Source organism: Trachurus trachurus (assembly GCF_905171665.1).
Source record: "Trachurus trachurus genome assembly, chromosome: 23".
Taxonomy (NCBI): domain Eukaryota; kingdom Metazoa; phylum Chordata; class Actinopteri; order Carangiformes; family Carangidae; genus Trachurus; species Trachurus trachurus.
Genome location: NC_139912.1, coordinates 10,163,474 through 10,189,612, shown reverse-complemented (window position 1 = coordinate 10,189,612; position 26,139 = coordinate 10,163,474). Strand labels below are relative to the sequence as shown.

General features: G+C 42.1%; 2 protein-coding genes across 3 annotated transcripts in view; one reads left to right on the top strand and one right to left on the bottom strand.

Moving 5' to 3' along the window:
* Positions 1-1,644: 1,644 nt before the first annotated feature.
* On the bottom strand, positions 1,645-4,628 carry pax4 (paired box 4; the record flags this gene model as incomplete). Its single annotated transcript, XM_083999390.1, has 8 exons — positions 1,645-1,955; positions 3,144-3,207; positions 3,289-3,371; positions 3,467-3,610; positions 3,791-3,872; positions 3,954-4,169; positions 4,283-4,413; positions 4,595-4,628. 8 exons carry the CDS (start codon positions 4,626-4,628, stop codon positions 1,645-1,647), a joined length of 1,065 nt encoding a protein of 354 aa, XP_083855516.1.
* Positions 4,629-9,808: 5,180 nt separating this feature from the next.
* The window catches only part of snd1 (staphylococcal nuclease and tudor domain containing 1), a 180,920-nt gene continuing 164,589 nt past the window's right edge, over positions 9,809-26,139 (top strand). For both annotated transcript variants that reach the window (XM_083999700.1, XM_083999699.1), the window contains exons 1-9: positions 9,809-10,021; positions 12,961-13,110; positions 13,989-14,109; positions 14,487-14,568; positions 18,610-18,770; positions 20,815-20,906; positions 21,516-21,674; positions 21,765-21,871; positions 22,430-22,520. In XM_083999700.1, the coding sequence (XP_083855826.1) occupies positions 9,947-10,021; positions 12,961-13,110; positions 13,989-14,109; positions 14,487-14,568; positions 18,610-18,770; positions 20,815-20,906; positions 21,516-21,674; positions 21,765-21,871; positions 22,430-22,520 (1,038 nt within the window). In that variant the 5' untranslated portion in view covers positions 9,809-9,946. The remainder of the gene's footprint in view (positions 10,022-12,960; positions 13,111-13,988; positions 14,110-14,486; positions 14,569-18,609; positions 18,771-20,814; positions 20,907-21,515; positions 21,675-21,764; positions 21,872-22,429; positions 22,521-26,139) is intronic.

Genomic DNA, 26,139 nt, shown 5'->3' with positions numbered 1-26,139 from the left:
AAAGGTCACGGGGGTCGTGAGATGATCTTTACAAAAGAAAAGTTATGCGGAGACAAATCTGTATCCACTTTCTGGGTATTTTTTCTAATCAGCTATATTGTGAAATATTAGATCATTTCCCCATTTTGAGCCCTGAACAGTTATGAAACCATGACAAGACTTTAATCATTTTTTAATGTAACTGCTAACAGACAAGCGGCCCCCAATTAGACACTGCTGTTTTAGTCAGGGGTTAAAACCAAAAAGGGCTGGGAAAGACTGGTTTACAATGGATTAGATCCATAGAAAATGAATTATATTTTATTAACTGATTGAATGCAAAATCCTAATCTGTAAAACAAATATACATACATGTTGTAGAGTGAAAATCTACAACATTTGCCTGTGAAATGTAGCATAAAGTCGAAATACATCCACACAGATGATGTACATATGTGCAGTACTTTGATAAATAAATGTACTTACCAATTTCTTACATACTGACTGAATACATTTGGCCTCAATTTATGCAAAATAGAGAAAATTATATTAAAGTTGACATACTGATGTGAAAATAAAAGCGCTGTGGAGGTGTAATCCACCTATGTGGCTTCACAGTGTTAAATTTCAGCAGGTCATTTTGCCAGTAGGCCACATCCATGCTGCTGACCAAGCTGTTTGCCTTCTGATCCCAACCTTTCCCCTGCTGACCAGTTATTGAGAAACTCAAGAGTCCCACCGTCTCCTCGCTGTAGTAAAGGGATATGAAGGAATTCAATGCCTCTGCCCTGTTGCAGTCATAAAAACTGATACCGAGCGGAGCAGATATCAGATCATGTTTAGACTTTTTGAAGCTATACTTTTATAGATTTTCCCACTGGCCATCCCCTGGAAAGAAGTCTTGGAGGGGCGCCTGAACCGCCTTCTGCACTCAGACACACAGCAAGCCCAAGACTATAAAAGAGATAACATCCATATATTATTATAGTGGTCACCTTAAATGATCCATGGAGCTATGATTTATGTTACAATCACAGTACATCACTGACCAGATATACTGTAGAGCATCTATAACATTATCCATTAGCATTAAAGTTGCCCTCTAAAATCAACACTCCTTCGAGCAGAACCTGTGTTTATAGGCTTCATCACACCTTGGCACATAACACCTTACTTTCTGGAAAGTCACATCAGTAAAAAGTATTTATTACCTTCTTATCTGTCCAACTTTGTTCAGCACCTCACGTCTTATAGATCTGCATTAACTTTGTCTCCTTTACAAGTCAGATAATGGATTTAAGACCCATCAGATCGTCTGATGGAGCCAATGAAAGGCTCCAACAAGAAGTTTGGTTTTTGAATAAAACTTGAGACATGAATTGTTCTGACACTTTACTCATTATCACTGGTATTTGAAGAGCACAGATTCATAGGAAAGTGATCAGGGAAACTGCAGTGCATGTACAAAAAAAAAAAAGTGTAAGGGACAAGGATTTAACTTCAGTCCTTTGTCGCCCTCTGCTGGTCAGAATCTGTCCCTCCACCCTAGACATTAACCACAACAGTACCCAAAAAGAAAGTACTTTATAGTGATCAAAACAATCTCCACTATCAACCCCTGAACTTTAAACATACTTAGAGAAGTGGTCACAGTTATTCCAGGTGCTAGTGTAGACTCACATCCCATGGCTGCTGGGCAAACAGAAACCTCTCATCTGTTTGAAACTGGCTCCAAGTAAAAGAAACCCCCTGCTGGTTCCAGCGCTGAGTCACGGGGCGGTCTGCTCTGACCGTCTCCGCTGTCAGAGGGAGGGCCGTCCTCGTGTCTGAGGGATGGTGAACCAATGGGATGGTGAATCTCTCTGTGTGGAGAGGCAGTGGAGTCTTGGTCGTGCTGTGGGTCATCATGTTGTTGGATTGGTGGAGGAGTGAAGGCGGCATTGAGATGGATGTCAGATGATCAGAATTTCTGATACCTGTAGATTAGATCGAAGGAATGAGATAAGTCAGTAGTGAAATTTGTTTACTGGTTAGGAAAAGGGTCAGGATTAAGACCCTATTGGCTCCACCTGCCATATTCAGCAATTTATTATAGTTACTTTAATTTTTGCCTATAACCATAAAAACATCCTTATCCTCAATATGATCAGGCAATTATTTAAGCTTTTTAGATTCTAGACCAGGGGTGTCAAACTCATTTTAGCTGCAGGGACCACAAACAGTACAATTTGATCTCAAGCATGATAACCTATAAAAATAACTTTAAATTGTTCCCTTTGTTTTAGTACATTATTAAGATGTTTACAGTTCATGAACTATCCTTTCACAAAGCATATTATGAACAACCTGAAATTTCTTGACAAAAATATGTGCAATTTCAAAAAAAAAATCGTGCTTGTTTGCACGTTTGTCACCCCTGTTCTAGACAATCAAATACTACAGAGAAAATTAAATGGATGATTCAGTGCATGGGATCTTACCTGTTTCTGTTGGGAAAATGTAGCCGTTGTGTAATTTCCGTGCAACTGTGTTGTATGAAGATGAGGCCTCTGGGGCTTGAGAGAAGTTTCTGGACACTGGTGTGGTCTTCAAGTCAACACAAACATGACAAACAAGGTCATTATGTGATCTCCACAGCATGTTTCTGTCATCTCTAATCATTGTTGTCATAAACAATATTGCATTTTAGAGTGCTCAACAGCAAAGCCTTGGTTTAGTTATTCATGACCGCAGAGGGAACATAAAATTGTTTTTATTCAAATGATGCTTAAAAGAAATGACAGAAATTTCTCACAGAAAAAAGCCAAGTGTGTTCTAACTTTGGCAGGAAGCGGCGCGTTCTTGCGTGAGCGTGACCCCCCGTCACACGAAAGGGAAGAAACTGGCTACGATTAATAAATATTTCTCTCGCAAAGTGCTAATTCCCACCTGGTGCGATGCAAAGCTGTGTGTTGCTGATGGATTTATGCACGCTGCTGGAACAAAATCTCTTTGCTTTTGAAGGTCTGCAGCTGTAAAGGAGAAAAAAAAACTTTTTTTGTCAGATATCTGTGAGGTGTGAAGGAAAAGGTTTCTGGGTTGCTGTACAGTTCAGCATCACTCAAAAGGCAGTCCAATGCAAACTCAAATCCAATAAGTACATGTATGCACACATAGCTACTTACTGTGTGTGCTGTTCCTCTGTTTGATTTCCCTCCTCCATTTGGCCCTTCTGTTTGAAAACCAGACCTTTGAAAGACACACGGTTATATCAAGAGAGGCTGTGGTTTTGTATGAACATTTACATGATGGAAGTCGTGTGTATTATACCTTAATCGTCTCTTCAGGAAGTTTGATTTTAGCAGACAGCTTCTCTCTCATGTACATGTCTGCATACTGGCTCTGAGAAAACTCTGATTCGGGGGGATAGAGGCGTATATTTGGCAACTTGTGGACAAAAGAAGTTGGACACATGCATGCATGGATTTTTACAGATTTCAGAAGTCACCTTGCTCAAGTGCTCTGCTCTGCTCCGGGGTGAAAGTGGTACGGTTTCTCTGCTGGACACCTTTGGGTTTCTGCTCATCACCGAACCCAGTGTCAAACATCTCCCTCTGAGTCACTTCTCCTTCTTGGATCAAAGACTCAAAATCTGCACAACACATGACATCAGGACATTTTGTGTGGAAACCAAAACAAGATAAATCAATGGAGATTGTTTGTACAAATGGTTCGTTCTGTCCTTTTCACTGCTAATTCGTTCCCCCTAAAGACTCATCATTTGTAGTTTACAGCTCCTTGTTGATTTCTTGATTGATTTCCAATGACTCACCCTGTTCTCTCCTGTTGATCTCCATGCACATGGGTCCGTGGTCCGAGTGGATCTTTCTTAAAATCCGATTAATAGATGAGACCTTATGTAAGGAAAATAAATATAATCACACAGAGGAACAATTTCAGCTGCATTAAAACAAATGAATCAAAGTCTCTCTTACACTGGGAACCTTTGAGACCTTGCAGAGTCGAGCTGCTGCCAGACGTTTCCGAATTTCCCACGCGAAAATAGTTGGGTTTTCCCTCTTACACCGGACTATAGTGGAGATGACACCCGGGGTGAGGAGTCGAGGCCGGCTCCCCCCTATGGTCTTGGGCTGCATGAGTCCGGTGCTGCGGTAACGGCTCAGGATCTTACTGACGCACCCGTTGGAAACCTGGAGGAGGGCGCAGTGGTTTGACGCACTGATGTTTTTATAAACCTAGAGACATGTTTGGCCACTTCTTCAACCAAAATGTGATTATTTATGCACAAAAAAGTGATATCTACCCGAAGTATCCTGGATATCTGGCTTGGACGGACCCCCTCTGAGGCCAGCTCAATCATTTTCCTCCTCTTTGACTCTGGGAGAGGTCTGCCATTGAGAAACATCCCTCCTAACTGGTTGACTCGTCCTCCACCTAATCAGAACACAGTCTCTACTGTTTAAAAGCATCTTTAAATTGATTTGCTTACACAAAAACAGTATTTTAAAATTCAATGTGCTGTAGTCTATATCAAATCTGCACTTATTACATATCAAAATCTCCACAGGTGGTGTAAAAGTCTAATAAAAGCGCGTAATAGAATCGTAAATTGAACCTTTATTTTGAAGATCAGTGTTGGTTCCGCACATCCCCACTGGCTCCCTGCAGGTGGAGATTAAGCTGATTCCAAAAAATAAAAAGATGAAATGATGATGTTTCCCACGGGGAATTGTCCAGGTATCTGTGGTGAGTGACACTGAGAGGATTCACGCCCTTCAGCAGCATATTTATAGGCCTGCGGACCTCAACATGACGTGGTGGTGGCCTGTTAGCAGAAATGTCAACATTGCCTGGAAGTGAATGAGGAGCATTATAAACTTGAAATGGGATTCAGGATGGGCATGGGCCTCTGCTGACAAAAACACACATAACCACGTCCACTTGTATTTTTGTATGTTCATTTATTTATTTAAATAATAACTTTTATTTAAATGTACAAAGGAATCAACCGAGCTGTGTCTCTTATTTTACGTAGACATCAAACATTATATATAATAAAATGCGAAACGATGTTCTCTTTGAGTTACAGTTTTTGGAAACTCAAACACATAAGATGTTATTTACCAGGAAATTGTATCATCATCCTCACAGCCTTTTGTTTTTGTGCCATATTTATTCTTGTTGTTCCATGATATTGAATTGATGGCACCGACACACAGAGTTCGTCAGATCTTTATTTTTATTTGTTTTTTTTTTTGGTCTGTGTCAAATTTCCTCTGAACCATTATTCCAACCAATTTCCACTTGTGAATTTTGTGTTTGAATTCAAAACATCTGTGTGTCACTGATGTTAGTGACTCAACCGTGTGATACTGAAGCTGGGGGAGCTCAGGCTGTTATTCCCTTTTTGCGCAGTGGCTGCCACAGCCTCAGTCAGACAAACTCATCTTCGGTGCAGCATGAATCCAGCCCCTTCATCTTCCCACTTCTGTGAATATTATACTTCTATCATGTGGGTGGAAATTTCAGCTTTCAAAGAACCTAAATAGTCAACACTGGCATGTTTTCCCCCATCCTTTAGGGGGGCCTTGTTGGTCACGTGACTTGAGCATCCTTTCCCAGCAGGTGAAGTGGCTCAGATTAAAAGGATCTCTGGTCTCCTTTCATAAAACAAACATTTGGAAATCTGCTCCAATGACGACTGCCATATGGTAAAGTGCTTTTGATAAATCATAAATCCATCACGCAGTCTCTCTTTATTACATTTTCTTTCAAAACGTGAACAAATAGACTCGTATATGGGCGCAAGTAAAGGGCCAATTGGGGGATCTCGTTTATCCATAAGAGGGAGGTTAAAATAACCCTCACAGATGTTCCTTGGGCAGCCAGCAGATAAAAATGCGTTGTAAACGTTTCAAAGGGAAATATTTGACGAGCAAATATTAGCCTATGTGAAAAACCCACACAAGGCTCGTCTTTTGGTCTGTTTAATGACTAATTGAATATCATTAGTTGGGTCCACACAGATCGAAGTGCCACAGAAATAAAGGCTCACATTTTAAAATGCCATATGGTCCAAATTATACATTAACCATGAGTTCGAGGACAATAATACTCTCTGTGTACAATCAGCCAGGTTAGATAGAGGACAACCATTTTTGGACACCATCATCTCCTTGCCAACCGAGACAAAGGACAAATAAGGCGAGCCTTTTTTATTTATTACCGGGGAGCTGATGTGGTCATTGATTTATTGTTCTTTATTGCACGTACAGTGTGTGCCAAACGAGGCTGATTAAAGTACTTAGGTTGTGTTGTTAAAACAGCACCACATATTAGTGGCGCGTAAATCTAAATCTGGGCTCGCCAAAGGAAGGGGCGGGAGTTTAAACGCTTAAATCACCGAGCAGACCGAGTGCATGTTGTGAATACACGTCCGGGGTGTTTGTCCTGTGTACAAAACACACAAATCCGCGCCTTAATGCGTCCGGAAGTGCTGGAAAATGTGAATAATTCAGCCGCGTAAAAAGGTAACCAAAACCTCTCCAAGGCGCACCGAGGTGCCTGGTGCGCAACGGAGAGGGATCCATGCTCGCTTGTCTGGAAATGTTTCTCCTTCCTGCTCTGAAACAGCGAAGAGATACACGCAAAGCACACGTCTTTGACTTTTACTTTCGTGTGTGTTTTTTTGTCTGATCTGTTAAAGCAGACGTGTGTTTCCTTTTATTATAAACAGGTTTTCATCTTTTCATTTTCATGGATAAACGAGTCGATTCCAGGACGAAGCTGCATCACAGAACCCGCGTCTGAACAAACTACTTCATCCTCACTACGTAAATGCGTCATCGTAACACATTAAAGGACGTGATCTTAATCTGACTTATAACATTTTCTACTTTTTATTAAACTGTAAAAGTTCAAACTTTGATTATTGTAATTATAACATCTGGTTAATATCCAGCACTATCAAGTCTCCCACTCTCGTTTTGAATTAAGTGCACCAAATTGTTGTGGGGAAAGCTTAACGCAAATTGTGAAAAGCGTCTTATAACCTCTTTATTCATCATATTTTCTCACAACACCGGTGGAGTGCTGTGTCCACTAGCAGAGATCGTTGCACTTCAGTCTGCTTTTCATAGGCTTAAATGAAACTGCGATAATCAGATACGGCTGAAAAACGATGTTCAAAAGGTTAAATTATATCAAACGCCAAAATAAGCCAGTGACGCTCTTGCTTTAATTAGGCTTATTCACGAGGAAGCTTCAATCATTGACAAATGTAGATAGATATTCCCCCCTTTACGCAACTTTACGCAGCGCCATAATAAAGATATCCTAAGGTTTCCCAGCCAGCTTATTAATAATACCGTCCCACTGGTAAAAAACAAACCTGCAAGTGTGGTCTTATAATGCACACTACAAATGTGGTTGTATAGAATAATCAGCAAATGTACATCAAACATTTTATAGCAATCCCAAGGTCATCTTCACCTATTGCACAGCAAGACACCTCAGACTGTGACATGCAGTTACAGATTCACCTGAAGTTAGCCATTTTAATACACTGTACAGAAGGTTGAGTGTTAGGTTGCATGCATTTTGGCTCCTTTTCATGAATGCTGATCTTTCGTGTTAACTGCAATCTGGGTATGCAGCATTTCCAAGATTTATAATTTTATCTTCATCCAAATAGATATGAGCACCTTCTACAGAATTTTGTTAGATTGATAAGATTTTTCCAAGATGTATGTGTTGTTTCACCAGGTACTGCATCATTGTGTCATTTATTTATTCAGTATGATGCTCATTTGATCGCTCCTCCATAATATATCATGTAAATCACCATATTTTCTTTCTTTTTTTCCCTCCAGCAGCTGATATAATGATACCAGCATCTCCCCTGAAGCTGCTAAAGTGAGTGAGATGTAAGACGTTTCCAGCTGGTTCATTTTCATTACTTTAATAAAAGATGTTCTGGTAATTTGGAACTTACTTACATAAGGGACAATAATATTAAAATATATCATCTGGATAGTGTGTAGACAATCTATTCAAATGGTGAACTGGCCTGAAAATTTCACTTTCCACTTTTCTAAAAACCATAGAGATTGAGTGGAGAGAGGGAGGATCATTTGTAACAATAAAACTGTAATAAGTACCTATTTAAGTACAAGAATAGACCCTTGAAACACTAATGGGTCATTTGAACACCTAATTAAAATGTATGCTTGTATCACATGGAAAAATTCAAGAAGAGAGTCTTCTGGAGTCTTTGAAATATTGTTCTTGCAATGTGTACATGTTTCTGTTTCCTTTGATAATGGGTATTCAGCCTCTTTCTCTCTCTCTGTCTGCTTTCACCGCCTGTTGGTCTGTCTGTATCTCTCTCTTTCACACACAGAGTTCAGGGTACTCATTACAAACTGCTCCTTTTGGGAATTAATGTCTGAGCATTAAAAGTCATGATATATAAAAACATTACAAGGTATTTGGCCTCCAAATATTTAGAGTAGGTCCCCTGAGCACAAATGTTCTTTTCAACAAGTCCAATGCCCTGCTTCCCACTCATATGGTTACTCACAATCATGTCTGGGAGATGCAATGCACAACTACGCTCCAGCACAACAGAGCAAGCAAAATATATATATATATATTTTCATCTGATGCAAGATTAACCCGGTCACAGAGCGTGCACATTACCAGAGGCCTGGAATTGGCTCACATAAATGGAATGCAGTCATGCATTAATGTCAGTAATTCCACCTGCGCTTATCCGGCATTGACAAGTTGAAATGTCTTCTGTGAGAAGAGTCTGGCTGAATGTGTTGTTCTGTTCTGTTGAACATTAGAGAAATAGAATATCATAACTAAAACTAAAATGATATCCTGTTTGGTTTATATCATTTCAGTCTTGAACTCTTGTGGAATAAACTCACATGGCACAGAATGGAAAGGGGAAATATGCTGGGGAATTGGGTACATTTATGTATCAGATCTGAAACAAACAAACAACCAAAAAACAGTTAAACTTAAAACTTAAAAAGTCCTTTAATGTCCTTAAGGAAATGTGTGCCTGCACAGCAACTCCACAATCCTCACATTTCCTCTAATCACAACTGATATGCTACATTAAAACTTGAACATTAAAAAGAGAATTTGGTTTGCAACAGATAGATAAAGAATAAAATAAACATAATCAACAAATAAACAACAATACACAATTCAGTGGCCACCTAACAGGGCCCAACGTGTATATAAACAACATTTTAAACAAAGTGCACATATTTCAATTTTAGATTATTGACACATCTTTTATGTTCTCAAAAGTCAGAACAAGATTGTGAAAAAGCATATAATAAATATATACTGATACAAAATGATATATGTTTTTAAATATTTTATAAAATGTATTTTTCACACTTTAACTATTAATAATTCCCTTAGTAGGTGCTACCTTTGGATATTGGCAACAATCATTTAGCATTATAAACTTATTGATTCTCATGCACGTTATTCCATTTCTTTCCAAATTAATTCACTTTATCTCTCAATTATGAGAGAAATACGAGTCAGTTATTAAATTTACTGTGTCCCTTTTTTAGTTTATGTTTTATTTGTGAAGTTTTTTATGGAGTGTAACTTTTCCGACGCACCTTGAAGGCAGCATTAGCTGGGTTAACACTATGCTGACGTGTCGCACCTTTTGCTCCGGAAGGCTTTATTTCAATTTGCTTACGCGGTCGCAAGGAGGCTCCATTCACTCCCATTCATTTGTGCTTCTCAGACCCGGAAAGGTTTTGACGTGTGTGTATGCATGGCACAGTGTGTGTTTCCGGTATAACGTGTGTGTTGATCGGTGGTCAGCCTTTTTCTCTTGGCTTTCAGTAGAACAGGCACTCACTACAGAGTCCCAGCTCCCTCACCTGGTCACCCCCTCTTTACGGCGATACATCTCAAACCAGTGGACATGGCATCCGTTTCGGCACAAGCTCAGACAGCCCCTTCCCAGGCGGCTTCTCTGCAAAGAGGAATAGTGAAAATGGTAGGATTTCCTATTATGAATTATGTGAGCTGGCTCGGTGATATAGCTAGTTAGCACAGAGAGCCGAGGGGGGCTAATGAAGGCTAATCTGTAAACTGTATCTTGGCACACAACTTAAATTGAACTTAGTTGACGCCATGAATGTAATTATCTGTTGAATGAAAGTGCTGGCATCATGTTTGTAACAACTGTCATTAACAAGCGGGCTGTGCTCACCTGTGCTACGGCGGCATGACAGCTAACACTAGTTAGCCGGGTTTGCTACAACTTTGCTGTAGCCTGCTAATGAGCTGAAGCCAGCTGACATTAGCACATGCTTGCTGCTATCCTATGTGGTTAGCTGTAAATAACTCAAACTAACCGTGTCACAGGTAGATGTAAAAGTGCACTGACAGATATCAAAACTGTCGAAAGTCCACGGTGTAGAGACAAATGTGATTTAGCTGCCTGGACACCCATGCTTCTTTTTTTTTTTAGCAACTTGTTAGCTGCAGGGTTAACAGATGTTTAGTTTCCCAGCTAACCGCTGTTAGCACTTAGCTCGCTGGCTGGTTTACTGTCCAGTTAGTGATAACTTATATGAGCAAAGTTCATGATATGTGGTGCTGCTGAAACACGGAGCTGACCGCGTTAAAACAAACTGAACACACTTATCTTTTTGACCACAATTGAATTAAATTAAAGCGTAGTACTAGCCAGTTAGCCTCTAAGCTAACGTCGCTTCACTTGAGTCTCTTTTTAAGAGTTTCCCATACGTGTCATTGTGACTTTTATTCCAGCAGGTTAAAGCGCCTTTTTATTCACATTAAACAGGATGTGACTCTGTGGTAGTCGAGCTGGTTAATATGTATGTGAACCTGTTATATTCCCAGACAGCAGCATTTCCTCAGTGAGCTGCTGGGTGAGACCGACCACGGGAAACTGACACGTAGCTCCAGCTCCAGCTTTCTTTCCCCCCCATAATCTATCTCCCAGTCATCATAGTAGTGGGGAGTCTCCAGTCCGTTCATCCATATGTTAGTTGACCTTTCACTAAGACTTTGGTCGAAGGGCGAGTTAACCGTTTACTCACCCAGATAAAGTTAACAGATTTTCTCACTGTATTCCTTTTGCATATCAAAGTAGTTTGACCTGTGAACGGTCCAGTAGGTCCTCTGTGTTTTTATCAACCACCACCAAACTCAGGCACAACTTCAAGTAATGTTGCTTTGCTCAATATATTTAAGCCAATGTAGATAAACTTTTTTCGTTTCTTTTCTTTTTTCATATTTTCCTAGTATATTGTAACTTAGTGTTTGAACTTCCAGCTTCTTTCCCAGGGTAGCAGTATTCATGCTTGAGTGTTGTTTTGACAACCAGAATTAGCAGGGGGTTGATTAGATCAAACATGGCATCAACATGAATGTGGTGTTATCCCTAGTTCAACACACTTGGAACAAACAGATAGAGCCTCAGTTTATTTGTGATATGTTAAATTATTGCATAAATTGGGATTAGTTTGAAAAGGGTGCTTGTCACTCATATCCCCTCATAATCATGCACTTTATCAGGGAGAGCATACTGGGCTCATAATTACACTTGTCTCCAGGCATTTGAAGAAGGGCTGTTTTTAGAGCTGCTGTAAACAGGTAGGCACTGGTGTCCTCCCTGGAGAAGTAACACGTGTGAGCAGGTTGTACTCTTGAGGGGTTTATTGCCAAAGGAATTGAGGGTTTTTTGGAAGAGATAGGCCTAATTATAGCATTTCTTAGAGCCAGAGTGGTTAGATTAATGTGATTATTAGAAGAAATGAATTTCAGATGAACTCCTATCTTTTTTTTTTTTTCCAGGTTTGTATTAATTTTGCCTTTGATTCATTACACATACAGTATACATAATTTAGTAATGCAGTAGCTCGTTCCTTTTAATGGAGTCAGCTCTGTGCCTTGAGAAAGGTTATCATGTTGTCAAGCGAAGCCATGTAGTAGGACTTTCCAAGTGGAACTTGGCCGTTTTGTAAACAGATAGAGGGAGGTAGTGCCTCTTTGGCTCTGCCCCCCCCAGCCCTCAAATGACTAGTCGGTGTGTAACAATAACAACAACCCTTCTGCATAGCCCGCACTTGAAGTGACTGAGTCAGTGGGGAACAGTGGGGATTTGATGGAGGAGTTTATCTTGCCCACATCTTAGATCAACAGCCCCCCTGTGATGCTCCCTGCCTGACACCCTGGAGAGTCCGCAGATAAAAGCTGTTTGCTCAGATTCGTGTAAATGCCGTGGTTGTCAAACCCAAGAGTAGGTTATCTTTTTTTTTTTAGTATTTAGCTACGTTATCAGATGGCGTGATCTCACCTTGTGTTTCAATGACAGACCGTCGCCATGGCAACGCGTAGTGTGAAGTTGCTTTCCCAGTTGCTTCTGCAGCTATAATAAGAGTTGTGCAGCCCAGCCTCCTCTCTTGCATCTTTAAACAACTTTTGCTCATTTTTAAGCTGCTGGGAGTTTTGTCACTTAAAAAAAACTGATTTAGCATCCATCCACGCAGCAAAACTCAACTTATGAGCTCGGATCTAATTGACTGCGAAATTGATGATTTCTTTATTTGCTTACCTGCTGTACTTGTTGTTTATCTTGTTTATGTTACACCAATTTCAGATTAAGCCAGTGTGACTATCCCATAGTGCTTATCGGAATGACACTTGCTGCAATTTTTAATGCAGATGTAAGGCTTTACTGATGTATTGTTTGAGAATAAATTATAAACTCAAAACTATCACTGTTATCTTCAACACAGGTGACTTGAGTTGATGTGGTTCCTTGGGTGTCTGACATGTGAATTGCATAATCCTTTTTTGTGGTGAACAGAGAGCGCTTGCTAAATATAACAATGGGCCAGTACTTCTTGTTGACTGTATCTTCTTCTATCTCCATTTGACACTTTTTTATCGTGATGTCTCCAGGTCTTGTCAGGCTGTGCCATCATCGTTCGGGGCCAGCCCAGAGGTGGCCCACCCCCGGAGCGTCAGATCAATCTCAGTAACATCCGAGCAGGGACCATGGCCCGCCGAGCCGCCCAGGCCCAGCCCGACACCAAGGATACCCCTGACGAGGTGAGTCCCATTGTGTCTGTGTTTGTTTATGTTTATGTGTGTTTGGCAAAGGCAGAACAAGGTCCTGCTAAGTAGCCCCACAGCACCCACTATACGAGAGCCTGGCAGTGGGGTGAATGCTGATGATGTTTTGATTATGTTGAGAAGAGTTTGGCTTCAGGATTTTTGTCATGCCACTTTGCTCTCCCCAGTTCGATTAAATAAACGGTTGTCTAACGATTATGTGTGAATTGGTATTCGCGCCATGCCTATGTGTAAATAGTGATGTACCCTAGACATAAACAGGTCAATGCTTCGTTGATCTCAAGGCTTTAAGATACCACTGGTGTAATCTGAAGTTTTCTTATCATGCCTTTGAAAACTTGAAGTCCATCAGTTAGTTTGTGGCAGCCAGATGTTACTACTGTCGGTTCTCTCTCTCTTTTTTTTTTTTTTAAAACATTGATTAATATCTACGAGACGTGAGTGTGCGCTGTTTATTTTTTAAGACATTTTTCCAATTAGGCCTCAACAGATGGTCATGCCTGTTTTCTTTTTATCAGATAGAAAAAAACAAAAAAATCAATTGACATCAGCCTGACAGAAAGTTTGCTTTGACCAGCATCATACTGAAAAACATGTTTACCACAGTTTTCACTAACGCAGTTATCCCGCTACTAATTATTGTGCTACTCCATGACGTTTTCAATTCATTAAAGCGGACTGTGAGAAATAATAATACAATATACATTATATTTTAAATAAAATATTCTGTGTGTCATTGCAGCTGTTTTTTAAATTCTACTACTACTGATGACTCAGGATGCACTTAAGTTACTTTTGATTTACCTCTGGCCACTGTATGAACATAAACATCCACATTCCTGTCTGTGTTGCAGCCATGGGCCTTCCAAGCCAGAGAGTTCCTGCGCAAGAAGCTAATCGGCAAAGAAGTGTGCTTCACCGTGGAAATCAAGACCGCGATTGGCAGGGAGTACGGCATGGTCTACCTGGGGAGAGGTGAGTGCAACTTCCTTGGATGTTCTTTTGCCCTTGATTTTTCTGCAGTGTGTCATAAGAACTCGCAAGAACTCTCTTTTAATGTGGAAATCATATGTCGCACAGTTATGTAACTAATGTTATTTAGGGCAGCTCAGCAGGCCTCCCAGAGTTCTGCATTTTGAGGATGCTGCTGTCAAACTGCTGTGAATATTCTCTGCTTAACACAGCTTTAGAGTTTGTGTTGAATACCTTAGAGAGTTGTACCTGATGCTAATTTATTAGCATCAAGTGAGGTTAAACTGAGAAGCGCAGTTGAGCGTGTCTCTCTCATCATTGGCTCTTGTCCAGTCAAATTACCTGACCTGAACTACAAGTCTTTTCTCTTCTCGTTTTAGACACATCAGGCGAGAACATTGCTGAGTCTTTGGTAAACGAGGGCCTCGCCACAGTCCGCAGGGAAGGAATCAGAGGGAACAAGTAAGATATTTGCCTTTCATTTTTACCACTATTTGTTAAGGTTGTTGACATGAATGCGTTGAATGACATTGAATGACATTTCAACTGTACAGTACATCATGCCTAACGCAATGTTGTTAGATGTGAAACATGTCAGATTGTTATCACTAAACTGCTACTTATGTGTATAAAATGAAGGTCTTCATTCTGCCTTTGTCTATATTTTAATCCAGCATCCCAAGCAATATATGACTACACCATATGCCTTTGGCTCTCTTACGGTTATGTCAAGGTCTCTGCTGTGTATAATGTTTATTATGATTACATAATCAGATGTGTTGGCACGGCCGACCTCGGGTTTGTTATTATGCAAGACACTGATACCAAGCACTTTCCCTCCAAAACTGTTAGCACAGGCAGTGTGGTCGAAGTAAATTTGGACGTCAGGGCTGGTTTTTGTTTGCAACTCTATAATTAGTTTCACAGAACGAGGAGGAAATCACTGTTGGCAACGCAATCTAATCTGCTGCTCGAACACTGGGCGAATCTGCGGCGCGATATACATAAGTCATCAACTGGTAGACTGTGGAGAATTCAGATTAAGCCACGGTGTCCCAGATGGTGGCAGTATTACCCCGCTGCTACATCAGTGTACCTCCGCAGCCCTTTTACTGCCACATTGCCCTCAGCAGCAATCCCCTAAATACACTTGCACATCCAGAGCTATATGATAAAGTACTGTATATCCCCCCCAGTGGCAGTGTTTGCACATTACACACATTACAAGCAATTTGACTCATGCTGCTACATTCGTATCTTCCAACATGAACAGAGATGATGTGAATATTTTGCCACTAATGACCCATTTCAAGCATTCTGTGCAATGGCCCAGAACAACCGCTAATGTAAATGATGCTTTAAGTGTAAGCGGGCATCATTTGGCCAAAGGGGGATGCCCATTACTCAGCAAGGACTTTAGGCCTCAGTTTTCCCCTCAACGCTCAAGCCTCCAATATCATTGCCCCTCGTGACTGGCTACACTGATCACACTAACTATAATGTGATGATAATTATGGGGGGTGATGGTAATGATGATGGTTTCAGACAGTGCAGTTAAACATGTGCTCAGAAGCTGACTGCAACTTAGGAAAACGGTCAGTCGGCTGATGAGTTTAAGGGCGCGGGCGCAGCGTCGAGGAGCGCACCGGAGAACGCTGTGGCACCGTTTGTTTCTTTGGCTAGTTCATAAGAGCAAAAAAATAAAAAAATAAATAATAACACAGTGTAATTTCTCAAACACCTAAAAACTTTAAAAGTGAAAATATGATTGAATTTTAAATGTATTCCCACCTACACATTGCAGATGTCAGTGTCTGGCAGATTTGGGTGTATTTACATCGCACTGATGAATTTCACATTGACTTGATCAGTCCTGAGAGAAAAAAAAAAGAAAAAAAAAAAATGCTGTCCTTGGTGCTGAGCCACGCAGCTTTTGAAATGCACTCATCAAGCATCTCCGGCTCAGTCTTATGTCTCAGTTTCTCTAAAAGATGCTTAATCCATTCACTGAGGTGGCTGGTTGGACCCCGAAAAGTTGGTGAGATTCCACGCCGTTACACTTCTTTCCTTCGGAGAGATGAGCGCCACAGGCGGGAGGGTTGACTGATTGGTTTATATAACACCCACCCACCAGAGCAGAGGGGAGCTTTATTAACATGGAGACACACTGTGCTTTATAACCCCTCCCCACCACCACCACCACCACCACCACCACCGATGCTCCTTTTTAACCGGAGCCCCAGAGGAGTGCTGGCTGAGGGGTGTAAAAAGTCTGGGGGATGAACTCTGCCCGCTTGGGCCTGGCTGCTCACTCAGGAGTGGAACCCTTCCAGTTAAACACACCAGGGAACAGGACTTCCTACACCCTCTTTAAACTGTACAAAGACAACAGGGAGCTGTAAGACGGCTTAGTAAGGTTCAACATTTTGTATCTATTTTAAGTATTTTTGGTTGCACAAGGGAGCCATATGGAGATGAAAGATGTAGCCTACAGCGTGTTCAAATATAAGGGAATTGGAAAGGTTTTTTTTCTTTCCCTTGGTCCTCGTTCCTCCGGTACTCTTGCTCAGTGTTGCACTTTTCTTGCGCTTCAATCTCTATTCTGATTTTGAAGCAACGACTTGTTTGGAAAGGAGTCGCTGACCTAAAAAGGAAAAACCAGTCTATTTGGAGACGTGGATAAGTTCACTATCATCTGCCTCCACACATGGACTTATTTCTATATCTTAACCAATCTCTGCTTGTCACTCTCTTTCCATTTCTCTCTGTGGCTTTACAATGTCTGCCTCCCTTGATTGCATTGTTAGCGTTTCTCTCTATCTTTGTAGCTTTCTGTTCCTGTTTATCGCATAAATTCTAAGTAGCTTAAACACAATTGACGTCTTAGGGAAAGTTTCACTATTGTTGCTCAGTAAGCAAGAAACTGTTTTGATTCAATTTGAAGTTCATAGTTAAATCAGTTCGGTGGTGGGGAATGCAAACTTGACACCAATTTGGGCACAAGTCCAAGAGCCCAATCAGGAACACACAACTGGAGAAAAGGTTGTGTGTGTGTGTGGTATTTTAATTGAGACCCACTTTGAACAGTGTCTTTTTAGGCAGCAAGATGTGAAAAATTCAGTTTATGCACTGTTCATTTTTAAAAAGGCTTGAGTCAACATAGCTTCTCTTATATCAATTGGGCCTCCTTTGCCTCCTTGGAAAAACAAAAGCCTGTTGGCCATTTGAAGTTCTGAATAATTAAAGTTGTACAAGGGCCCTCAAAAAGCATTAGGCTGCACAATTTAGAGAGCCAGCATGGAATTAATTGTGGCGTTTGTAGCCAGCTGCGTGGTTGCTTTTTGAAGGAGCTGTCAAACACGCTTATTGTCTCTTCGCAAAACGCTTGAATAGATTTTTTAAGCACTTATAATCTGGTCATCAGCTGGTTGCCACTAAAACAACAGCGCAGTTTGTCAGGAGCAGCACTTTCTCCGGCACTTAATTCAACAAAGCTGGAGCCTCACCAAGCTCATGCAGTCCGCTAATGAGCACTTGTGCACGTTGAGGTTTATAACCAGCGATAGTTAAGTTGCACCGAAGAGCTAAAAACTCTTCCTGTAAGTTGAAAGATTTTAATGAACCCGACATAACAGAAGTTTCCAAAAAAAGCGACTCCCTCACGATTGCCACACGTTGCTGTGATTGTAGTTTTCTACATGCTAATATTTGCCTACTGGCAACACTTCTGCTAGGCCATACGTTAGCCCAGCCTGCACAAGAGCAATTAGAACATCTCGTTCAACTGAACGAGGGCTGCGAACCTTTTCCGCTCATTGGATACGGTGTGTGTCCCTTTTCGACTAGTGTGAAATTAATTGCAACTTGTTAACAGGCTGAGCTAGCTGTGTTATTTTTCAAGTGGGCTGTCAAAGGGGTTTTATGGCACTCGGAAAAGCCTCTGATCTTCACAGAGCTGTTTGTAACCTAGTTATGAGGAATATTTTAACTGCAGCTACCGCGGCATCAGTGCAGCTGTGCACACTGACGGCAGCTTCGCTCTCCAAAGCTTTTAAGGGAACCATCTGTGAAAGTTTCGACGTCGGCTTCACTCAGCTGCAAGTTTCAGTAGCGAGCTAGGTTTCATGCTGCTTAACTAATTCAGCCGAATAAATTTTAATATAGTTTCAGTTTCTTATTTGAAGCGGCACATTGATCTTAAGGCATTCAGCCTTTATACTGTCGGTATGCAAGTGTATCTAAAGGAGATGGCTTGGAACAAGAAGGAGAATATGTTCCATGTTCACATCCTTTTTTTTCCCCTTTTCCCCCAATTCATTGAAAAGCAGCATCAAAAACTCCTCAGTGGATTAAAGTCAAACGGGCAGCCATCTTTTATTTAGTGCACACACGCAGCAATGTATTGATTTTACCACTTTAACAGTTGTTCAGTTTGATATGTGTCTGTTTTTTTTATTGTGTCTTAACCCCCTCCCTTTTTTTCTTTTTTATCTGTGTGACCAGTCCAGAGCAGGCCAGACTCTGTGAGTTGGAAGACCAGTCGAAGTCCTCCAAGAAGGGAATGTGGAGTGAGGGTGGCGGCACACACACCATCCGCGACCTCAAATACACCATAGAGAATCCCCGCAACTTTGTCGACTCCTTGCACCAGAAACCCATCAACGGTAATGAACGTGGGGAGGGGGAAGGGGGAAGGGGTGGTGCACACAGACAAAAAAAAAAGCTCTGCCTGGGTAAAAGAAAGACACACATGGCGTCTAAGAACACGCACAATATTACGTAAGCCTCCATTTTCTCGTAAAAAGCCGAATTTGCAGGCTTCGTTCCAAATATCCACTTCAGGGCATGTAATGGCACACAGTGTATCACCCTTCACCGGCTCATTCCACCAGTCTCTCATCTCTGACCTACCCGAGGTGTAATGTGCCACTCAATTCATTTCCAGGCGACTGCTGTTAACAGTGGCTCAGCTCATTTCACTACCCTTTAATTGAATGGGAAAATGAACCGGGGGAAGGCTTCTTTTTTTCTTTTCTTTTTTTTCTTTTTTCTTTGTCTTCTTCCATTCTTTTATTTCTTGTTCTTACCATTCATGAGAGACAGTCAGGGTTGTCTCGGAATTGGAGGCAGCAATCCAGGCAAAGCGCTTTAAATGTGCACTGAGTCGCTGTGAAAACCAGAATACCAATTTCTCTCATCTGCTTATGCAGACACACACAGGCTTATACATGCACACAAGTCACACGCAGAAAGGAGGCATGTACTGTATAGGCTGAGAGAACCAATCATCAAAATACAATTTATGTGCAAAATGCCTCTCAGACAGGTGACTCACATCCCGTCTAATTTTTTGAAGTACGTTAGAGGTTACAGCCGCAACAGTTGAGTGATATGATTTTCGGGGACAAATTCAATGTAATACCTCAAAAGCTTTCCAAGAGAATTGACCTTGATGTGTCGCATATAACATTGTCAAAGCCTTAAAGGGCCAGTCCACCCCAAAAAAAATCAGTTTTTGGAGGAGGCTTCATAGGTGGATGTTCTGACAAATAATAGAAAAATAAAATTGTAGTTTCCTTGTTCCCATCTGCGTCTGACCTTTTTCGAGCGTCGACGGCAGCAGCATAGCAAGTAGTGCATTAGCTGTATTCTGGCTACAACAACAGAAGTGGATTATGCTGCAGGATTATTTGGTGTCTGTAGTTCCCATCCCATCAATATTTTGTTATTTTGTTCTCCCCCCTGTTGTGAAAACTTGATATTCATTGTAAAGGTGGCTGTAAACTTCCTGTCGCTGTGAAGAAAGGAAGCGCTGACCTTTTTTCCAGAGACCTTTTAAGCCCACAGCAGAGAGTGTTTGATAAAGAGAGATTTTTGGTCGGAGGATCACTTTACAGTGGATCACACAGTCCTGTCGACGGGGCCGTGACATTCTCCACTTTGAGAAGTACCAGAAAGCGATCCTTTAGCAAAACACTTCAAGGCCAGGCGCTCGGTAAACATAGGTTGTCCTCAGCGGATGACAGGTATTATTGTTTTGAATTTGGTCAATATCACTCAGGGCGTCGCTGAAGAAGGAAAACATGCTATGACAACATTCCCTGGATGACGGAAGGTTAAAATAAGTGAAATAAATTCAGAGATTGGCCCGACTGACCTTTGGGTTATTCTTCCTGGGTGCCCAAGTGTTCAATTGTCAGACCTAAATTTTCCACTATTAAATACAGTGGATATTAGTGATGTGGTCAAAACCACCTAACCTGAGACTGAGTCAAGAACAAGACCAGAGCAGACCAGGACCAAGACAAGACCCAGACCTCATCATAATCATGTGGCTTGATATTTACATTATTCCTCAGCTAAAAAGAAAAGATGATTTTTATATAAAATTATACCATATTTTATTGAAACAAAAGTTTGGATTGAATAGAAGAAGTCTCCCACTTTTGAAACTGGTGCAACCAGGTTTTGATGTCACTGCAGCTGTGGTCTTGACTGTTCTTGAGAAAAAATCTTGAGTCCAGCTTGACCGAGACCGAGACAAGGCCGAGTAAAAATGTAGTCGATTTCGAGACGAGACCAAGACCTTGAAAGACCAGTCTTGAGACCAAGACGGGCTCGACTAGTGGATATAAAAGAATAAGCAGATCTAATCCATGAGCTTTAACTTCTGTTTGCTTTACATTCTGCTCTCTCTCCTCCCTGCAGCCATCATCGAACACGTGCGTGACGGCAGCGTAGTTCGTGCCTTGCTGCTCCCCGACTACTACCTGGTCACCGTCATGCTGTCTGGAGTTAAGGTAACAACCACCACCTGCACCTGCAGCGCTTACACACGTCAGTGGCAACAGACTTCGGTAACACCAAGTAGTTAGCAGAAGCGAATGCGTCGTCACTTCTTTAAGTCTGTGTTTGTTCTAGTGGAGTCATATCCGCACCACTAAATTTCCCCATCAATCTCTTTCGCCAAGCCCGGCTTTGCCAATGGACCACTCAAGATAACTAATCTTTCTCATCTCCCCACTTGAAGATATTACATCCATTGCAAGGTGTTCTTTGTCTTGTTGTTTAAAAGGCTTGTCTGCTCGCCGCGCTTGGTGTGTTTATATCTGTCTGGTGTTTTGCCACACTTAAAAGGAGAATACAGATAGCATGTACAGCAAGGTGACATCAGTTAAAAGAGGATAACGGTAGTACACACAGCAGATTATATCAAAAAGAGTGTGTGCACAGAAAAAAAAAACTCTTCAGAACTACTGGTTGACTGCTGGGAATTGCAGCAGACAAAATGCATGCTTCTTATTTTAACACATTTTCCACCACTTGCGAAATAGCTATTGATTGAGGCGTGAGTATTATGGTAATGTTGCTTTCTTTTTTGGTTGTGTTTTTTTTTTTTTTTCCTCTAGTGTCCCACATTCAAGCGGGAAGCCGATGGCACAGAGTCACCGGAGGCGTTCGCAGCAGAGGCCAAATTCTTCACCGAGTCGCGTCTTCTGCAGAGAGATGTTCAGATCATCCTGGAGAGCTGCCCCAACCAGATCATCCTGGGCACCATCCTTCACCCCGTAAGACGCAGGCATCCACACTGGCTCGCAGCGGTGTCCTTAAAATTCAGGTTCTCTGTGTAATTAATTAACGTTTCCCTTTTGCCACAGAACGGCAACATTACAGAACTCCTGCTGAAGGAAGGCTTCGCCCGCTGCGTGGACTGGTCCATGGCTGTGTACACCCAGGGAGCTGAGAAACTCAGAGCTGCTGAAAGGTGTGTAACTGTGGCAGAGAACAGATGGGTAATGAGCTGGGTTTGAAGGCACTAAGAAGTACACATTAAAAAATTCAGGACATTTTTGAAAGAGGTGGCATTGATGCCTAAAAAACACATCATTAATCATTTGAGTTGGTGGCAGACAAGCTGCCTCATCGTATCATTATTAAATGCAGCTGCTGCTCAGGTGACAGACAGACACTTTAATTATATACCTATGTAATTATAAAGAGTACATCCAGTTTCTGTAGATATTGGAAGTACTTGTGGAAATTAAATATGCAGATGCACAGATTTATGTCGCCACTGTTTGAGATGAGCAGCCTCACGCCATTGTGCTGCAGTGACATTCATTCTGCAGTCACTGCTGCAATGACCATTGGCAAGTCATGTAGGAATTCTCCTGCTTTAATGAGCTGTGGCGTTTTCCAGCCAAATTGTTAATTTTTGGTCACTTGATTAAGCCCTTTATGTCTTAATATCTGGCTAATGGTGGAGAGCACCAGTAATGATGATGATGTGATTTTCTTTTTCTTTCTTTTTGTTCTTGGCCAGATCTGCTAAAGAGCGCAAGGTCCGCATCTGGAAGGACTATGTGGCACCCACAGCCAACTTGGACCAGAAGGACAGACAATTTGTAGCCAAGGTGAGGTCTCAATGTGGCTTTTATAATCCGTGTCCCTTCGGTGAAGCTGCTGTCTCTGCTTAATCTTGTCTGAAGCCTTCTTTTTTTTTTCTTCATTTCTCCATTTGCATCATCTTCCTTCCCATTGAAAGTCCTCACTTATCTTTACCTCTGCACAGAAAAAGCTGAAGTAAGGTATAAAACTTTCAACCTGACATGCAGACATTATCCAGTATGAATAAGACTTGGCTTCAGTGCTCAAGGGAAAGCTGCTCAATTTTTCCCGTTGCTTCCTTCTCTTGATGTCTCCCGCAGTGTTTCCAATTTTCTCCATGCGCTGCAGCGGAAGCAGAGCCACTTTGAGCCCTCTAATGAATTATATCCTCCTGATGCTTCTTTTTTTCACATTTGCTCCGCAACCCCCATTGGATAAAAATGAAATAAAAATCTCTTTACTAAAGGTACAAGGAGGAATGCTCAACAAAAACCTTGAAGCGCTCCCCAGTCAAATTAGGGCCAAATCGCTGGCGTATGCTGTAACAGTGGCACAGAATGACCCCCAGAAGCCAAGAGCTGGAGATATTAGCTTTGGAGGTTATTGGCCAGGGGCCTCATGGGAAAAGAAGTGTCCTTAATATCAAGTACAACGGAGTGCACTCCCTCCAAGTTGTCAGCACACATTAGTTCAAATCAAGCGAGATGGACTCGGCGATACATTTTGGTAATACAGTCTAACCTTATTGTCTCTATGAGATGACATATTACAGCTTCCAATCTGTCGCTTTAACGTAGTAAAGCAACTCCAGCCTTTAAACGTCAGCTTTAAATCTGGTCCCCTATGTGTGCATTTGGATGATGAGTTGCACCCCAGCCTTCCCTGTAGTTGGTATAATTTTCTCTAGGAATGTAAAAAAAAAAGTTTAATACCCCCAAAGTTTGTCTTTTGTCTGCGTTTGCTCCCTCCAGACACTGAACTTTTAAGACCCTGAAAAATTCATGGCTAGCCTGAGGGTTACATAAAAGGTGTTGCTTTGGCAATCTGCTTACAGAATGAATTTGATAAACTGCACACACATAAAGAATGTGCAGAAAAGAAAACTGTGTATGTATATTTTTTCCTGAGTCAGAGGGAAGAGGCTGGAGAAAGGATAAAACATTTATATTATCAGTGTGAGCCGTGCTCAGATCTCTCTGAACCCCCCTCAATAAAAAAAAAAAAGAAGGGTTGGATGTGGGCAGCGGGGGTGGGGGGGGAGTGAGGGAACGTTTGGTGGTGAGCTCAGGAGGGGTGCAGCAAAAAGACGAGAGAGGTAGAGCTGTGCAAGAGATGGAAAAAAGTGTGTTTGTGTGGCGCAGCAGAGGGAGACTTGGGGGAAGAGGGATGAAAAGACATGAGGAAGAGGCAGAAAAAAAAAAAAAACACCCAATCAAGATCCCTGGGACTATGCATGTCCTCTTTCTGGTATTTTTTTTCCCCTGTGTGCTGTGCTGTTGATGCCCCCAGTTAAACCTTGATGCACTTTTTGATCTCTGTAGGACCCTTCTCCATCCTCGCTTTCTACTCTCTTCTACTCTTTCTACTGCTCCCCCACCCCACAGAGGAGGCTTGCTGTCTGTCAGCTCCTGCTATATTAGTCAGTTTATTTAAGGGATTAATAAGACATCAGCAGCTCCTGAGACACCACTGCTCTGGGCAGATGTCTTCTCCTCACTGTCACCTTTTAGCACAGAGTCAGTTTTTGGAACATCGACGTGATCTGGGTGGGGGTGGGTGGTGGAGGGGGGTAGCTTTAAAAGTTTGTTCTGAATAAAACCGCGGGCCTCTGAAATGGCAGCAGGGACCATGTGACAGTGGGGGGGAAAAAAAACTTTCCCTTAAAAGTGGCTCGCAGTTGTGATGGAAAATGTCTTGCTGACCCTGCAAATGGTTGAGCTGCTTTAAAGCTAAGTACACTGCTGGACGGACAGGGTAAGGTTACTCAGGCCTGTCTCTAGCCCCCCCCCCCCCCCCCCCCTCCTTCTGCACTTGTTCCTGTGACATTTGTCGGCACCTAATACTGCAATGCACCGACTCTCCCGGGGACACATCTATCCATCAATCCCATCATCATACACTCCTCCCCTCTGCTCGTCCACTCTACTTTTCACTTCTTATTATCTGAGTGATGGATAGAGTGGAGAGGCAGAGCAGGTCCAATCCCCACAAGTCAGTCCTGCTGACGCATCTTCCTTTTTGACTGTCTCGCCCCTCTCTCCTCCCAGCTCTACTGGGACTGGGGGGGTAGAGCGGATGTAGGCCATTTCCCAATAGTCGTTCTCTCCCCTCCTTTCCTTTCCTATCCTTTCCTTTCCTTTCCTTCCCTCTCCCCTCCCCTCCCCTCCCCTCCCCTCCCATCCCCTGGGTAACCACCGACCTGCAAGGTGATGGATAAAAGGTGACGTGGTGTAAACCTCTTTACCAGCCTCTCATCGCTAGCTTTTCAGGAACACTGCTGCGGTCGGTGCTTTCCACTCCACCAAATCCACACGAGCACCGGTGGTTCACATGCAAACCCCACTGTGAAAGTGTTCTGTTATGCCTGAGAATTATATGAAGAGTAATGGTGCTGCTTCCCTCCCACATGAGCTGATGACATTTGATGCTGCACCTTTTCATTCTTAAATTCTTATCAGAACGATTTTACCCTGTTGTTGCCAAATTGACAAGTGGAATAAATGGTATTTTCCAAGTTAGAAAAAGAAATCACAAAGATGCCAGTCTTCACAATCTGCCCGATAACGCCTCTGAGGAGCTCCACTGTCACACTTTAAAATCGACTGTGGCAGAGTCGCATACACCGAAGCATATGTACCTCTTTATCCCGCTGCGTTTTTATTTATTTGCATGGAAATCCATGCAAAGTTGCACATTGTTATACTCGGCTTACATGATTTTCCACCTCTGGTGGTGATACATGACAAGAATATATGCTGATGAATACATTTTCGGTTGGCAGACAGGGAAGAGGACTGCTGTTTAAAACCAGTGGTGCAAAGGAGCAGTCGGAGACATAATTAATATACCTGTACATTGGCTAAGAGAGAGACAGATGACAAGAAAGACACTTTTGGCTCCGTGTATGTCCCAGTTAAAATAAGTCAGACAGAATGGTTACAAGGTCAGACAGGTTCTTTTGTAAGAAATTAAAAGAGTCATTTTTGTGTTCGGATGATGAGAAACGGGCAAATTGGTTCCTGCCCTAGTTAAAATCAGTCAAGTGGAAGGGCAATAAGGTGAAAAAGTCTCTCCAGATTATTTGTACCTGTCCCTGGATAATGTCCTCCTACAGTATTACATGCTCATCAGCCTCTTCAGTGGCCGGACGCCAGCGTAAGGTGTTCATCATGGCATCAAAACACACCAGCGGTTGATGCGAAACCGTGCAATTTGGGTGACAAATCATCTTCCACTGGCGGGCGAGAGCGAGAACACTCCCCATAGGTGTCGCTTTTCAGGGGAGTTGATCTGCCATGAGTAATGAGTAAGTCCTGGCTAAGCCCGCGCTTGGCCCTGTGGTTAAAAACCAACTTAATGGATTCGACTGACAACCCAAACATTCCCCGACAGTAGCCAAGAATCCTCCTTGTGCTATGACTGATC